We start from the raw sequence: 17,320 nt of genomic DNA on the forward strand, positions 1-17,320 counted from the left end.
CCACTCCTTTATAAAGTGGCAGTGGCTCCAGCTCCAGGAATGGTTCCGTGCTGACTCACTTCTTCTGCAATACCCAGAGGAGCTGAGACAAACCACACACTGAGAATTATTACTCCAAGTTATTGCTTCCCTTGGGCTATTTGAATAACAAACAAAGAGAATGCATAAAGTGAATCCAGATTTTCCCATTTTACTCGTTCAGAGTATAAGCTCTTTTGAGGCAGGAGAACTACCTTCACTTTGAATCTTGTACAGTATTTTTCACCTTATCAACAATTCATGCAATAATGTATGTAACTGTTCTGTCCTTGCTAGAAAAGAAGACACAGTCCCATGTTCACTGATAAAGACCCTGACAGATGTCCTGGGAGGACAGATTTGATTTGGATCAAGAAAAAATACATACTGAAGATTGCTGTTGAATTAGCCAGAACGCTTTATGATGGTTACACAAGATTTATGCTGTCTGTGGAAAAGTACAGATGACACTCAGCTGGCATAAAGTCAGAACAGCTCAGAAAGACAACAACTGATTCAATAAAAATTTAACCAGAACAAAATGGCAACTTTAAAATTTTCAAATGGCGCCCGTGTGTTCCTATCTGTCCTTTTCTTTGCATCTCAGGCTATTTTTATTCTTTTGGAAGAGACTCTAAAAGGTTTATGACTCTTCAGCTCATATCCAAGGGACTGAATGTCATCTCACTGGTCAGAACTTGGCCTACAGTTTATCATCTGTTGTAATGTCATTAGTAGTTTCTGTTTACCGATCAGAATGTTGAAATAAACATTGTGATTGAAGTAAAACCACAAAAAACAGAGGGTGGCATACCAGAAGAGCAGTGTGAATCCTTTTCCAGGAGGATGGAAAAATGGAAAAATAGGGTCTGCCTAAGACAGGATCCCCAGACACCTCATTAAGATAAACAGCTTGACAACTGAGACACTGCCAAGTATAAAAAAGACAAACTTCCTTAAACTGTCTTGAAGTTGCTACTTCACAAAACACGATTCTCAACTAAGTATGAGCTCCACCATCAAAGTGAAATCTCAGCTCCGGTGAAGACACCGGCACAAATTCCCTGTGCTGTAAGGAGCCCAGAGCCACCTTTTGTTGTAGGGGGCTCGCATGACAACACGCAGGCATCTACAGCCACGTAGCTTAACCTTGATCACCCCTGAGGAAAAACACACACTTTTAGACTCATCCTCTCTTAGAGGAGACACCTAAAATAGGTCAACTGATTTATACCCAAAAATGCTTTTTTACCTCCTCAGGCTGAAACAAAGATTTAAGTGACAAGCTCTATATTGCAGATACCCAAAATAAGCAGAAAGAAACCCACATAGAATTTTATTCTTGGTTTTCAGATGAAAACACAACTTGTATAAAAGGAACCAGCACATAATACAGACTGCTCTGTGGAAAAGACCAGAATACAAAATTATTCATCACTCCTTTACCAGGAAGGCTCCTGATATTTACAGACCAGTCAATGAGATGGAAAGTTGGAAACAATAACTGTCCGTGCTAATCAGTGAGGTGAAACAAATTCCAAGTAAATTGGTCAAGTTTCCAATAGACCCCACAAGATTAGCACATTTATGACACTGTGATAACTGATAATTGATTTTCTATTTGGATAAAGTTACTTCAGGCTATTTGTGTATTTTCTTTATCATATCATTAGGTTTCAGTGTCTCTTCACAGACTAAAAAAAGAGTATAACAATGATAATTTTGCCCCTCTGCAGTTTAAACATCCTAACTGTACCCCACTACAACAGGATATATTTATGATTTACTCCACATCACATCCTCCCTGATGTGTCTTGGGTTCAATCCCTTACATAGGAATTAAATCCTCACTATCAATAACTTCACTTAAAAAATCTGTTTTCTGTTTTTCCTCCAAATTTTCACCTTGCCTGCCAAAACTAATGTGTTATTTCTAACCTTTGAATTGGATTTCCAGGATGAGGGGAGGAAAATCTTCTGGCCTCTTGTGGCTTGGCATATTTCACACCACAGTGTTTTTTTATTTGTGCCAACACTGATTGTTCCTAACAATGAATGTTGATTACTCAGATCTTAATTTCCGTATTTTTCCTTTCTTACTGTTTCTGGTTAATTATACTATTATATGCACATGCATCGTATCTACCACACCTTGGAGGAGATCAGATCAGACAGATGGAAATATTCCAGTAAGATACAAATAACAGAGATATTATATAGAAAAATCAAGAGCATAACAGTAAAATTCTGGAACTGAAAATTGTGAAATATGCAACTATCAGTCAATGGCTGGGGTTTTTTCCACAATAAATTTTATTTCCTATTTAGAGCTTTTTTAAGCTCCAAATATATAAAAATAAAATGTATTACTTTTCTAAAAAAAAAAAAAAAAAGAGTAAATATTGAATGGATATAGGAGAAGAATCCTTTCCAATTTCCACCAAGACCACAACTTTTGCTTTTCATCAGAATGTATTTCAATAACTTATTCAAACAGATTGCAGTAATTCTGTAACACCATGTGATTTATGGGTACAACATATATTAAAACTAAAAAAAAAAATCCAAAACCTAACACCTATTTAAATAACAGATTGTTATTAGAGTGGAAATGGTCTCTAGCACTCAATATCTGTGAAAAAGACCATGCATCTTACACAGGAACTACTCAGCCTAAGAAAATGTAACCTCTCTACAGTCACCATTTTCATATTTCTTAGCGTTAAATGCACAGCTTTACTCTACACATCCAAAGCAAATTTCATTTTCCTATTTGATAGATTAAATAACTTTAACAGTCTGGTTACTCTTCAGCTCAATGTAGAATGTAAATTTTACATCATCTCTATTAGGCATTGAACATTTTGGAGAAGAAATTAATTATTTTTCTTATGGTTTTATAACCTCCATAGTTTTCTGAGACTTTTCTATTGTTTCACTCTTCATCCTTACTGCTCCTACACGACAGGCACAAAGGCTCCTTCTCTCAGAGGGTCCTACCAACATGCACATTACTGTGGCTCAAAACAAAGAAATCTTTCCAAATATCTCAAGGACTACTCACTTCAGTATCTTGATAAAACACAAAGTTTGGCCTGGAAGCTTATTTCAGTGTTTTATTTATTATAATATTTCTGTGTATTTAACATTTCAGTATGTTAGAGACTCTGGAGTCTTTCTTGTTTTATGGTTATTTTCTGTAACTGACACCAGAAGAAGGACTCAGTAGCTTTTTAGAGGTGTTCTTTTAAAATGCACTCTGTAATGAAGACTTGATTCATTATTTAAGGAAAAAAAAGGTCACAATAATCAAAAGCAATTTTCAATATAAACAGGAATCTGCTGTTACAAGTCAGGACTGAAGCATACAAACACTGTTGTTAATGACAATTAAATAACAACCCCTGAAGCATTGATACCCACCTTCTTTTTACAAAATACCAGAATATAATTTAAAGAAAAACTTGAAGAGTGCCTCATCTATTCCTTAAATGACTTGGATATCTATCCCTCTTTAAAATGCAGCTGAAACCTGTGAGTGAGCTCAAAAATCAGTAGAAATGACTGTATCACAGACTAATAGCACAGCTGTTTTAAGAGCCATTTCCTTCAGAAACCAGGCCAAAAGAATACTCATTTCAGACCAGAAATGTCTTAAATGTACCAGAGTCTCAGTGGGGGGAAAAAAAAAAGCAATCAGGGAAAGGAATTACAGAAAAATGTAACTGCAAAGTTTACCACATCCACCTATTCAACAGCTTATAGCATACAGGATACGTTGCTTTCAGTCTGTTATAACCCAAGATCTATTTTCTTATTTATGGTAACAACATAACAAAGGAGGGAATCCCTGTCATTTATATTCTGATTAGTCAATAATTTGGAGGTCTAATGAAGACTCAAGCAAGCAAATAATTATTCAGATCAGTCCAAGCACTGTTTAATGAACAGTTTTCATCTTCTTGAAGAAACACATTTATTCTCCTTCAGAAACATCTCATTGCCCGCCACCAGTTTCAAAAAATTCCTCAGTCTTTAAGTCAGTTTCACAGTAGAAAAGTAGCCACTGAGTATAAAAGTCTTATTGAATAAATATCACTTCAAGTAAGTATTAAGCTCAAAGTTTCCTTTATTCTTTTAACTAACATTTACCTCTAGGATAAATAAATCTTGATTTTTCCAAACATACACACACCAAAAAAAGTTTCCTTAATGTTAGTGAATCAAAATGCTAAGAAATATTATTCTGTGAGGAGAACACCTACATAAAGGATGTTGGAATCTTTTTCATTTCTTCCCAATTTTCATCACCAATACAGCTGTACATCTCAATGAGGTGTATTAATTAGTTTTCCTATAACTATACGACAATTAATTAAAAGCCACTGGTAACTTCAGATCTGAAGGCTTGCTGGAAGGACTTACTAGCACAATGGTTTTTCATTTTATTACTTATTTTGTAAACACGTAAGTTCAAAAATCTGTACTTACTTCTACTTGTGCAAATAACATTTGTTCAGTGTTATCATTGTTTTTCTCCTTGAGGTCTGGTGGGATGTGTCTGTTTCTTACTTGGAAATGTGTCTTACTAAGATAACCATCACCAGGGTCCTGCGTTCAGAAAAAGAGAAAGAAAAAAGAAATTTTCTGTAACCAAAATGCTAAATGCGTTCACTGTTCTAGAAAATAAACAGAGCATGGTGTTTAGGCACAGGCTCCAAGTCTTTTTATAGGCACTGATGACTGCAGTGCTCCTCAGCACCTTCTCACAGATAGTTTACACCAGTTCTTGGTGTTGAAGAAAGTCAAAGACCTCAACAGGAAAAAATAAAGTTTAATATAGCTATTAATGGAACAAGACAACTGCACCCTGGGGATCAGGATAAGTGCCAAAGAACGGGAAGGCAGTGCACCAAGGTGATGAAGAGAAGAGGAACTATTAACGATTTTGACCTATTTCAAAGCATTCATGCCAGGATTAACTTCCCAACTCTTGCGACGCTGGTTTGGTTTTGCTGTTTCCCCCTCTAACTTTACATAGTTCTGAAAACAAAACAAAACAAAACCACTCCAGAATTTATGTATGCAGAGTCACAGCTTGTTTCCTCCTCTTGATCACCTCTGAGGTCAACTGTAAGAAAAAAAAGACAAAGCTGTGCCTTCTCCCAGTTCACATCTTATCATTTTGCTTCCCAGGCCACACAGCCCACAGCTGTTCCTTGTACAATCCCAGATTGTCAGAAGAAAGGTTCAGGAGTTTTCCTGCATTACTGGCCTGTCTACCTGCACATTTTATTTTTCCTAATTAGGAGCAAGAGGAGAGAAAACGTTTAATAACGGGTACACTCTGAAAGGAATAAAGCATGTACAGAACACAAAGAACAGTAGTTGCACGTCGAGGATTTATTTCTTAAAGGAAACAAATAAATTGGCAGTTTATTAGCTGTTCCATTACGTTTTATTTTAGACAAACAGAGAGCATATGCACAACATCTGATGAGAAAGGATTCCATTCAAAACAGTCTCGCTACAAAATTCATTAACATAGCATTAAATTTCTTGACAAGACTGCAACTTAACTATGATTTAACTCCTTGGTTAATTTGTCTTTGCTGACACAGTTTATGCCATTTATTTTTACCTTTAAACCATCACAGGTTTTATACTGACACGCTAGTTCTCTCTTTCCAAAGACACCCTAGATCAAACACACCTCCAAAATCTACTATGAGCACCTTGTTTACTTTGTTCTGATCAAGTTTCACGCATTTAAAAAAGGATAATGCTCCCTACATGTACTTTTTCCATTGATTTTTAAGCATGAATAACAGTACAGGCAATTACACTGCTCACTTCTCCTACTGTATGCCTTATTTTCTCAACAAATCTCGTTAAGAGCATGAACCCACCAAACTTTCCTGCAAGTCCTTGCTGCGGAGCTAAGTGCAGCCTGCGCAGGGAGGAACCCAGAGCGCAGAGAATGGCGAAAGAAAAGCTAAGCCTAAACTGGTGATAGAAAATCCACTTCTTTCACTCATCAACACCCCTCTCAAGCGTCTCCTTGCTCCTCTCAAGTGCCTCCTCGTGCATCTTCCCAACAGTGAGAGCAGGAGGAAAGATACCTGCACAGGTATTTGTCCCACTAAGAGCAGCAGAGGAAGGGCTGCAGCCACCCACAGAGGGTGAAATGCCCCAAGGCGCAGCGAGCCGTGCCAGGGCAGGGCTGGACTGAGCCTCCTCCTCCCTGAACCGGTTCCTCCCCCCAGCAGAGCGCAAACTTGACAGCCCTTGCACTCTGTGAGTGCCACGAGAAAACTGGGTGGATGGGTGGATGATGGATGGAGCCAGCAGTCTCTGTAGCTGTGTATCAGAGCAGTCAGGAAGGAGCAGCATCCCTCCTGCTGCACTCCGTAGTGTTTTGTACTCTTCCATACCCCTATAAATCACAGCTGTAGCCAGAACCTTGATCCCACTAATGCGCTAAGGGAGTCCCTTCCTACTGCAGCTGTACCAAAAGCCAAAGGGAACTAATGCAGCTTCTGGTATGATTACCTGGATTACGCTCACTAAATATGAAACAAACATAAAGGGCCTCATTTACTTCAGCTAAATCACGACCTCCACAGCAAGATTTAACCATTTATCCTTAACAGCAGCACCCAAGTTCAGCTCCACCAGCTCCTGCAGTAGAGGTGCTCTTGGCTTTTTTACAGCTTTCTTCCGGTGGGAAAAAAAAAAAAAAAAAAAAAACCCAAACCAAGAAAACACATTATAAAAATAACATCATTTGGAACATTTCACTTACAGCTATAAATACAGGGTTCTGCCTGGGCCATGTGAGCTTATGTACCAAGAGCCAGCTCCAGGAGAACAATGAGTATTTCATCATCTAAATTTAATCTCCACAGAAAACACAGCAACACAGGAACACAGTTCTACCAGCCTGGTTCACTTGTGTGGTCTCACTGCTATCAATGGGTCTATTCACGTGAGTCAGGAATGAGGAATGGGATCCAAGTGCATTACATCAGCAAAATTAAGAGTGCCCCAAACTACCCACAACACATATGCCAGTTAAATTTAAAAAAAAAAAGGCAAAAAGACAATGAGACATCTTGTTGAGGAAAAGCTTTCTTCCCAGAACTCCACGCTGTAAATGGATGGTCTCCATGGCCAGGTTTTTATCACACACTGAAATCACAGAGTCGCCAATTTGGCCCATTAAAAAAAGAAAACAACCCTCTTAGAATTTTTTTATATGAGAACAAGAATCTATCTCATTCTGCTATTTCCAGCAAAGCTTCTTATTTCACAGAAAGTTCAGACTTTGACCCATGTATTAAATTCCCAGTAGAGGCTCAGAGCATCTTTCTTTGTTGAATAAATCCTCACAAATATAGCCTTGAACTGAAATCTAAAGTTTCAAATGGTATTCTGTAAGAAAGGGTGCATTGTAACACTTGGCTAATATTTGCACTGTTATAAAAACTCATAAATTTGACAAATCTAAGTCCAAGGTCCTCCCTCTTACTGAAATTTTGATTGTCTGTGATGAAAGGGTTACAAATATTAATGTACAACTACACATGTGAAAATGGTGACACACATTGGAAAAAGCATGACTTTTCTCAAAAAAATTCATGAAAACATGGGAAACCACTGAAGCCATTAAACTCTAAAAAAAAAAAAAAAAAAGCTAGATTAGCAGATTTTCCACAATAGAAAGAATACATAAAAAAGAGAACATGAAAATGTACATGTTGGAGAAAACCATCATGTATCAATCCATCTTCATATACTATAACAATAAATTTTTATATACTGTATCAATATATATTTATACACTATAATACATATACTGGATAATTGTGTAGCTATTCACATATTAGTTTGACATTATCCTGAGCAAAATAACAAAAGTCATACAGAACTCAGTAAATGAAAAAATATGTATAGTAAAAGCATTTTTCTTAAGGAAAACAGAATTTGTCAATGTAATCTCAGAAGACATGTTCGGATGATAAACATAGAAGTTGGAACAATACATGCTCAGAATTCCCTAAGCTATCTGTGGATTCCACAAGTGGAAATTAAAAAAAAATTATAGCAATCCCACACTAATCTTACACATGCTATAGGATGAAAATTTATTAATTCACATATCTCAAAGTCTAACTTAAAAAATGGGGAAATCATCATAAAAGAAGTGATTCTAATGGGGTCCTTTGGGACTAGTCTTAGCCTTATGCTATTTAAAATTTTGATTAATGACCTAGAAACAACATGTAGTTATTATTGTAGAGGTTTGAAAGTTATGGAGAATCAGCAAATAATGAGGATTGATCATGAATACCAGCAGATATTTCTGGCTGCTGTATGCAACGGACAGGTATTGGAAGGAAAACACTAAGCTAAGGATCTAGAACAAAGGCTATGTGCTGTTTCAGCCTAAAGGGTTAAAGTGAACCTTGGATATAAAACCACACAAAGTTGCCCAGAGTAGGAGGGATTAAATTTCACATTCATAGTGTGGTCCTGCCCACAGCTGAAAAAGGGTTTTGATACATTGGCCAAGATTCAGAGATCCACAGCCCTCTTCAACCCCTGCACTGGCCTAAGCCCCCACATCAACACACTTGTGCAGTTTAAAGGATGTTTCAGCTTGTGGTGGTAGTCAACAGCCCAAAAAGCCCACCAAGAGTTTCTAAAAGTCAACACTCTGATTGTTTTACCTTGCTAGTTCTCCACTCCCAGCCATCTCCTATCTGCTGCGAATGTTTAACAAAGTCTTGACAGCACTGCTTGAATCTTTTCTCCCCCAGAAAGAAGTCTTCTTCACCTGCCATGCTACAGGACACCTGCAGAGCAAACCGAAGGTTAGTGCTGGCAGATCAGAAAGAACAGCAAGAAGTTTCACTAATTCATAGCACCTGAGTAGTAAAATAACAAATCATAGGGGGGGAAAAAAAGCAATAGGTTTATTGCTTTAAATAGCACAAAGACTTCAATTCCATCACGGAATCATGGACCTGCAGAGCAGCTGAGGCTGGAAGAGACCTTTGGTCCATTCCCCCTGCTCTCAGCAGCGTCAAATCCTGAGCAGCAGCTGGCTCAGGATTGCTTACATTTGGGTTTTGGTTATCTCCAAGGATGCAGGTGCCACAGCCTCTCCAGGGAACCTGTTTCGGTGCTCAATTACCATAGCAGGGAATATTTTTACTTCTGTTTACCTGGAAGCATTTACCTATCAGTTTGTGCTTGCTGCCTCTGGTGTTGTCTCAGCTGAAGAAAGCCTGGCTCCATCTTCTTTATTCCCTCCCACCACGTATTTATGGACGTTCAGAAGATCCCACTTCTTCTCCAGGCTGATTCATCCCAGCTCTCTCAGCCTTGCCTCATACACCAATCACCCTTAATCATCTCTGGGGTTCTTTGCTGGACTGGTTCCAGTATTGTGGTGTCTTCCCTGTACTGGGCAGCCCAGAGCTGCACTTTTAACATGTATTTCCTTAAAAGTGCAGTGCAGCTCTCTGTGGCCCAAAAATATGGCTTCAAAACCTTCCCTGTCCCTCAAAGGGCTTTCTCACAGGGTTTTGAAGATGAATTTTTTTCTCAGAGAATTTGGTCATTTTTACTTGACCCCCCTCTCCCCTTGCCCATTTCAGTGAGGATGTGTCACAAACAGAGCTGGTTTAATGTGTTTGTGGAGATGAGGCAGCACTGCAGCACCGCAAACAAACCACTGCATCACAGAATGGTTTGGATGGAAGGAACCATAAAACTCATCTTGTTCCACGGGCAGGGACACTTCCCACTGTCCCAGGTGCTCCCAGCCCCAGTGTCCAGCCTGGCCTTGGGCACTGCCAGGGATCCAGGGGCAGCCACAGCTGTGCCAGGGCCTGCCCACCCTGCCAGGGAAGGATTCCTTCCCATTATCCACTCCAAACCTACTCTTTCCAATTTTAAAGCCATGCCCCTTGTCCTGTCAGTGGCTATGACAACAATAACCTGTAACCATTACAACCAGATCACACCTCTCCTTAACAAGAAATACAATTGACACAGCATCTCCCACAATGCTCATTATTTTTCACTATCTGACCCTGAGTCACATCATCATCCTGTCTGCCCACGACAAAAATTATTTATTAGCACTTGAAACACATTGTTCCCAACAGCAGTTAACCCAAGGCTCTGTGCCTCCTGGATGCCAGGAAAGGGGAAAAGCAGGAAACAGACAGTGCGGGTGTTTCTGCAATTCCCCAAGTGCCCCAGCCCTGACGAAGGAATGTAAATCGTGAAGAATTTGCATTGTGAAGAATCACTGTGAAGAATCACCGAATCCCACACCCCTGGGGCTGGAAGGCTCCTCTGGAGCTGCCCAGGAACGTGTCCAGCTGGGGCTGGCATGGCTCCACACAGGGACACTCCAGGCCCTCCCTGGGCAGCTGTTCCAGGGCTCTGCCCCTCCACGCACACAACTTCTTCCTCCTGCTGCCCTGCAACTCGCTGCCCTTGATTTTATGGGCAGCGCTGCTCCCGCTGCCGCCGGCAGCACCGAGCAGAGCCCGGCCCAGCCTCTGGCAGCCCTGGCAGATGTTGGATGGATGGATGGATGGATGGGATCCCCTCTCGCCGTTCCCTTCTCCAGACTCCGTGAAGGAGCCCCGAGCCGACGGGCCCGTCCCTCTCAGACACGGGCCTGGCCGGCTCTGGCTTGGAGGCCAGGCGAGCCCCGCAAAGATTTTTCCCTTTCCTCCTCTCCTCGGTCTTCCCGGCCCCGGCGGACAGGGTCGGGGAGAGCGGGAGGGACCAGCCCCGCTCGCCGCCCCTCACGTACCGTGCGCTCCTCCTCCTTTTCCCTTTTCCTCCTCTTTTTCCGCCTCCTCCTCCTCCTCCTCCTCCTCCTCCCGCCGCTCCGCGAGCGCGCCGGCCCCGCCCCGCTGCGCATGCGCGGCGCCGCCGCTCCGGGCGCGAGGGAGGGCGCTGGGGGCTGGCTGCGCATGCGCGCCGGGCGGGAATGGGGGACGGGGAATGGGAGAGGGAATGGCGGGGATGAGGGAGTGAGGGAATGAAGGAGCGAGGGGGATGAGAGAGATGAGGGAGATGAGGGAATGAGGGAGTGAGAGGGATGAGGGAATGAAGGAGCGAGGGGGATGAGAGGATGAGGGAATGAAGGGAATGAGGGAGTGAGAGGGATGAGGGAATGAAGGGAATGAGGGAGTGAGAGGGATGAGGGGGATGAGAGGATGAGAGAGATAAGGGAATGAGGGAGTGAGAGGAATGAGGGAATGAAGGAATGAAGGAGCGAGGGGGATGAGAGGGATGTGGGAGTGAGGGCGTGAGGGAATGAGGGGATGAGAGGAATGAGGGAATGAACGCAACGAGGGAATGAAGGAGTGAGGGGATGAAGGAGTTAGGGAATGAGAGGGATGAAGGGGTGAAGGAATGAAGGAGTGAGGGGATGAGGGAGTGACAGAATGGGATAAGAGGGATGAGGGAATGAAGGCGTGAGGGAATGAGAAGGATGGGGGGATGAAGGAATGAGGAAATGGGGGATGAGAGGGAGTGGGGGAATGAAGGAGCGAGGGGGATGAGAGCGGCGAGGCGGGATGCAGGGAATGAAAGGTCTGAGGGCCGTAAGGCAGAGGAGGGGATAAAGGGAACGAGAGGAACGAAGGAAACGAGGGGGGCTGAGGGAATGAGGAGCTCTGGGGGATGAAGGCTGAGGGGGCTGCAGGGTTGAGGGCGACAAGCGGCGTGTGGTGGCAGAGGGGATGAGGGGCCGAGGTGCCGGCAGGGTGTGACGGTCCTGGGGGGACCCTGGGGGCTGCAGCCGCCCACCCCAGCCCGGTGAGAGGTGCGGGTGCCCGGCCAGCCCTGGAGGAGCCCTCCGTGCTGCCATCCTCCTCCTCCTTGCCCTCCGTGGTTCTCAGCCCAGCCCAGCCCAGGTTGTTTTTTCACCAAGCGCTCGGCAACAGCAGGCCTAGTCACCTTCCTGTCCCCGCTGCATTAATACATAATGTTGTTGCTTTTTTGACGAGGAGGTGGTGTGGAGTTAAGGTGGCGGCGGGGGGATCACCTGGGCACTTCCCAGGCCATTTCCAGGAGGTGCCAGCACGCATTCCAGTGTTCCTTCCATTACCCGGCTGCGCTGTTTCTGTAATTGCCTGTAGGTCTGAGAATTTGCGAGGAGCATGGAAGCTGCTCTGCTACGCAAGTGCTGTTGGAATTATTTTTAAATTAAAGAGTCTATTAAACCATACGTCTTCCAGTGGTAAAGTCTTGCCTGCCCCAGCTATGCGGTCCAAGGCAGCATGTGCAGAATGCACTACAACAGGATAGACATAAAATGTTTGTTTTACCTACTCAGCTATAACCCACTGCTTTAAATAGTTCTAGGACTGTTGTGTGTATAGCAAACCACAGCTACCCCACCAGTCTGGAGACCACTCTACTCTGGGAGAGCTTCTGTATGCAAATGGTGTGCTGTGATGTGTCATTTTCCCAGCTGTGCACTTCCTAAATTCCTTGTAGTTTACTGGGTGTGGAGAGCTCGGGAGGGCAAAAGCTTTTTCTTTTTCCTTTCCTTTTTCTTTTTCTTTTTCTTTTTCTTTTTCTTTTTCTTTTTCTTTTTCTTTTTTCTTTTTCTTTTTCTTTTTCTTTTTCTTTTTCTTTTTCTTTTTCTTTTCCTTTTTCTTTTCCTTTTTTCTTTCTCTCTTCTCCTCTTCTCCTCTTTTCCTCTTTTCCTCTTTTCTTCTTTTCCTCTTTTTCTCTTTCTTTTTCTCTCTTTTTCTCTCTTTTTCTCTCTTTTTCTCTCTTTTTCTTTTTCTTCTATTCCTGAGGTAAAGCGTCTTTCTTAAAATCAGTTCTTAAAATCCCTGTTAGCAGCCAAGTCCTTCAAATGAATACCAGAGTCCACGTTTAAAGATGATTTTCACCACTTCTGATCAATGAAATATTCCATCTAAGTTTGCAGTTTTCAACATTAGGTGTATATATAAACGAAGTTTTACTTCACTAAGTTATTCTGGAGAATTATTAATTGTATTATGTGTATTAATTGTATTATTTGAACAGATTATGGTGCCTTCATAGATTGGTATCTTCAATGCTTACACCATTTTTAAAATCAGCTGCATAGTTTGGGTGATGCCATTACAGGCTGTGATGCTATAGCCCTTATTTAATCATCAGAATTAATTATTTCTATCATTCTTTACTGTTTCTTTTGGGTTTTTTTTTTTTTTTAATTTGTTGAGTAAAACACCATGTTGTCACCCACCCCTGAGTTTTGGGAGAGGATTTTTCACTGTGGAGTGTTCTCTCTGGGCCATTTTTGCTAACAGTAAATGCATGTGGTAATGAAAAAAACGTCACGTAATGTGCATTTCCTTGGAAGCTACAGCTCCTGATTCCTAATTTTAGCTTTGTTACTGTCTCTCTGGATTATCTTAGGGAAGAATCTTTGGGTTTGAGACATGGCTCATATAAAAAGTGGCCGAGAGGGCCCTGATTTTGCATCGAAGCTGGCAAAGGAGTTGCCATGGCTGAAAAAAATAAGGCTGAGCAGAGTGAAATTCTGTTTCTTGCAGCACCTGGTATCAGCTTGGTCATCTCCAGCCCCGTTGCCAGGGCACTGCAGTAGATTGCAGTGTGTGCCTCTTTATCAAGGGAAATGCATCTGCTGCGGCTCTGAAATTACTGGACGAGAAGTCCCAAAGTGGGGGGTTCTCTCCTCTCTCTTCCTCCTTTTGCCTGAAAAAAAATGCCTCAGGTTTCCATCTCATCTCTGCCAGGCAAGAGCATTAATAGCCCTGCTCCTTGTGTCGCTGCTGGGATGTTTATGTACTTAAATGCATTAAAAAGTCATTAGACCATTTAATTTTCTTCTAAGTATATTACTATGCATTTAGACTAGATCTGTTTTTCATACATTATCATTGCTGATGATAATGATGAATGAGCAAAATCATTGAGACAAATACCAAATTTTTATCAAATATCAAAACGAAAACATTTTCAGAGTAAATTACAGTTGCTGTAGGAACTCAGTTGATTGTGAATTTTAGAACTGAACTAAATAAAGATCGTGGAGAATAATCCTTTATCAGCCAGACTGAATGACCTCTGAAAGGTCTTTTTCATCTCTTCATCCTGCTCTTTTGTCCCAGGAAATGCGGCTCCAGCCCAAACTCCTTGATCAGTCGAGCAGTTCATGCAGCGCTCCCCTCCCCAAAGGAGGAAAGGTGACATTACAGCTCCCAGACTGGCAGAATTAACACCATCTACATTTCATCCCGTGAACCTTCCTCAGTGTGCTTCATCTCCTGACAAAGTAATTCTTCGCAGTAATTCTAATGCTGCTTCTTACACTTTGCTCTTTGATTACTCTTAATTTCTGACACTGAGTGATGTTGCTAGGACAAAAAGAGATAATAATCTGTTACTGCCAGTGCCTGGCAGTACCCGTGTTGCAAAGTTTTGTAACAAAAGAATATTGCCAGGTGTTCCAAATCAGAAATAATGCTGTAGCCAAAGTAAAATGCTTCTGAGAATGTCTTGTGAGGCTGCTGGACAGCATGCTCAAACCATTTCACATGCGCTATAACACAGAGTTTCTTCATTTTCTGTACTAACAATGCAATAAGAATTAAAAATAATATATTCTGCATTTTGTCTGCTGTGTTTGTTCAGGAGACTCAGTAGTCAAAATCCTGTTCCCTGACGGAACTCGGTAAGTGGACAGTTACTTTTTCAAAATTGTTAACAAACCCTATTTTTCAGTAATCACTGTAATACTGCTCTTCTTTTGTGAGGTACACAAGTAGTGTTATTTTTCCTTTTGCTGGCAGAAAAGGAGGAATGAAGTGACCTGTTGAAGACTGTGGTAACTGCTGGGCTGGTGAATGGAGATGAATTTTGTCAACTCGTACTCTGCGCCTTCGAGTGTTTGAGCTCTTGGGCCCTGTGACTGTGCTGAAAGTTCAAAAGGAAATAAACTGAGAGGTACACAAACAGCATTCATTTCTCATGAAGGTTTTTATTCCACTCCAGTGGCAAATGTTTCCAATCAGCACTGAAGGAAGTACAGTCACAATGCAGCAGTTGTTGCCACCTTCTGTTTTTAGCAATTTTTCCTACCTCTTTCATTTTACATAAAAGTTGAATAAGTCTTTCAGAGTTCAGAGGTTTTTTTTTCCATTTGTTTTGTATTCTCTTCAAGTTACTGTTATTCATGTTCCTATCTTGTTTTTTGTTTGTTTTTGTTTGGTTTTGATTTTTGTTGTTGTTGTTATTTTTTTCTCCTCTTAACCCCATATATATCAAACTCAACTTGAGACAGGCTATCTAGGAAATACTGGCGGTATTCATACAAAAGGTAGCAACAGCTGAAGGTCTTAAAAGTGTTGCTTCTGGGAAGGGAAATTGAATTTGGGGGGCGTTGCAGCTAATGAGGAGGACTGCTTGATGCAGAATATTTTTTTTTCTAATTAGCTCACAACTTCTTGGTCAAAACAGCATTAAAATATCTGCAGACAGCGGAGCAGAGGTCATTATTATACGAAATTACAGTAAGAGGATACACTTAGAACTAGAGTAAATATATGTAATTCTAATAAATAAGCAAGTTAGTCTTCCTCTCCTGTTTTATTACACCAGCAAACTACAATGCCAGTGTCGGGTTTGCTAAAAAAGAAGTCAGAAAGAAGTTCAAAGTGCAGTGTGTGAAATATTTTTGTGGGAAGATTAGAACTAGGATTACTTTTATGCAAATAACATAAATTAAGCCTATTGCTAAGCTCCAGAGTAAATTACTCTTCTGATACAGGTCTAAAGAATTCTTTTACCTAAGGAGACTGATCCAGGTGAAGACTGGACGGAAATTCTACACAGGTGAAAGGGGTTGGTTTTTGGTTTTTTTTGGTTTTTGTTTTGGTTTTGGGTTTTTTTTTTTTTTTTTTTTTTTTTTGGAAAATAAAGTAGTTCGACAACAGAAACTATCCAGAAGCCAAGCAAGAAGTAACACAAGTTTAAAAGTGTTTCTCTATATTTCTGTTATGGAATTAATGTATGGTACATGCAGTACAGGTTTTGTCCCAGCAGGTTGGACTTCACACTTGTCCTTGATGTCACAGCACTGCATGCACACAACACCCTGCACAGCAGGGATGTATGGGATCTGTGTGTTTGACCCCAGGATTTCTGAGGATCACCACAGGCATCGTCCCAAGAGTTAGATTTGGTTTAATTTTCCTTTCTTCCCTGTTTTTCCCTTTGCCTGCGACAGCAAAGCGACAAGCCCTGGAGCTTAAGCTCATGCTCCAGCTGCTGCCCTTCCCAGTAAGGTTGTTACCCACGGAGTGTTATCACTCCCTGTTATTTTAGTAACAGCTAATTTCTCCTATTAGAGACCGTGAAATCCTTCTCTGACTGCTCAGATCCCAGGAGGAAATGCCAGTTACATACCTAGCAGTGGAGCAGCACTACTGCAGTGTTCTTTTGGCACCCTGGAGACACGCCAGAGCTGTGAAAACACCTCCTGATGGCAGCTGGGTGAAAACTGTGGGGGCGGTGTCCCGGGTTTGGGGGGGTCTGGGGAGGGGTGCAAGGGGCCTTGGGGGAGGTTTGGGGGTGTCTGAGGGGGCTAAAGGGGAATTATCATGGGTTTAAGGGAGGTCTGGGATGTTAGAGAGGCTTGGGGGAGCTGTTAGGAGGATTATCATGGGTTGGGGGAGGTCTGGGGGGCTGTGGTGATTTTGGGGTAGCTGTAGGGTGGTTTTTGCGGGCTTATGGGGGTCTAAGGGGGGCTGGAGGGGCACAAGGGGATTGGGGGTGCTCTGGGGTGTCATAGATTTGGGGCACTCTAGGCTGTCTGGTAGGGGCTGTAGAGGGATTGTGGGGGTCTTTGGGGAGGTCTGGGGAGGTAATGGGGTTTATAATGGATTTGTGGTGGTCTGGGAAAGCTGTTGAGGAGTTATGGGGGCTTGGGGGTTGGGGTAGGTCTGTAGGGGGTTTCCTTGGGGTTTTGGGAGTGCACAGGAGTTGGGGGGCTCTGGGGTGTTATAGATTTGAAGGGGCTCTAGAGAGGTCTGGGGGTGCTCTGGGGGTTCCAGAGGGACAGGAGGGTTAATGGGGAGGTAAAATGGAGCGGGGGGCTCTGGGGGAGTTGGGAGGGGTTCTGGGGACTTACCATGGATGTGGGGGCTCAGGAGGAGTCTGTGGGGATATAAGGGCTTATCATGAATTTGGGGCAGTTCTGGGGGATCTCAGGGGGCTATAGGGCAGATATGGATTTGGG

The 17,320-nt window shown here is 42.3% G+C and overlaps 1 protein-coding gene and 1 long non-coding RNA gene across 3 annotated transcripts in view; one reads left to right on the forward strand and one right to left on the reverse strand.

The window, feature by feature from the left end:
• ATG10 (autophagy related 10) overlaps window positions 1-10,924 on the reverse strand; it is a 59,786-nt gene extending 48,862 nt beyond the window's left edge. Inside the window, exons 1-3 of one of the 2 annotated variants that reach the window (XM_053932156.1) lie at window positions 10,859-10,924; window positions 8,751-8,876; window positions 4,510-4,629 (exon numbers count right to left, since the gene is read on the reverse strand). In XM_053932156.1, the coding sequence (XP_053788131.1) occupies window positions 4,510-4,629; window positions 8,751-8,864 (234 nt within the window). In that variant the 5' untranslated portion in view covers window positions 8,865-8,876; window positions 10,859-10,924. Of the gene's footprint in view, window positions 1-4,509; window positions 4,630-8,750; window positions 8,877-9,262; window positions 9,326-10,858 lie in introns of those variants that run through there. The other variant, XM_053932155.1, reaches the window with a different exon arrangement.
• Window positions 10,925-14,113: 3,189 nt separating this feature from the next.
• On the forward strand, window positions 14,114-16,570 carry LOC128782083 (uncharacterized). Its single transcript, XR_008428644.1, has 5 exons — window positions 14,114-14,356; window positions 14,716-14,755; window positions 14,874-15,027; window positions 15,851-15,915; window positions 16,431-16,570. It is a non-coding gene; the product is annotated as an uncharacterized LOC128782083 (long non-coding RNA).
• Window positions 16,571-17,320: the final 750 nt, after the last annotated feature.

The sequence above is a fragment of the Vidua chalybeata genome, chromosome Z (genome assembly GCF_026979565.1).
Source record: "Vidua chalybeata isolate OUT-0048 chromosome Z, bVidCha1 merged haplotype, whole genome shotgun sequence".
NCBI classification, from domain to species: Eukaryota; Metazoa; Chordata; class Aves; order Passeriformes; family Viduidae; genus Vidua; species Vidua chalybeata.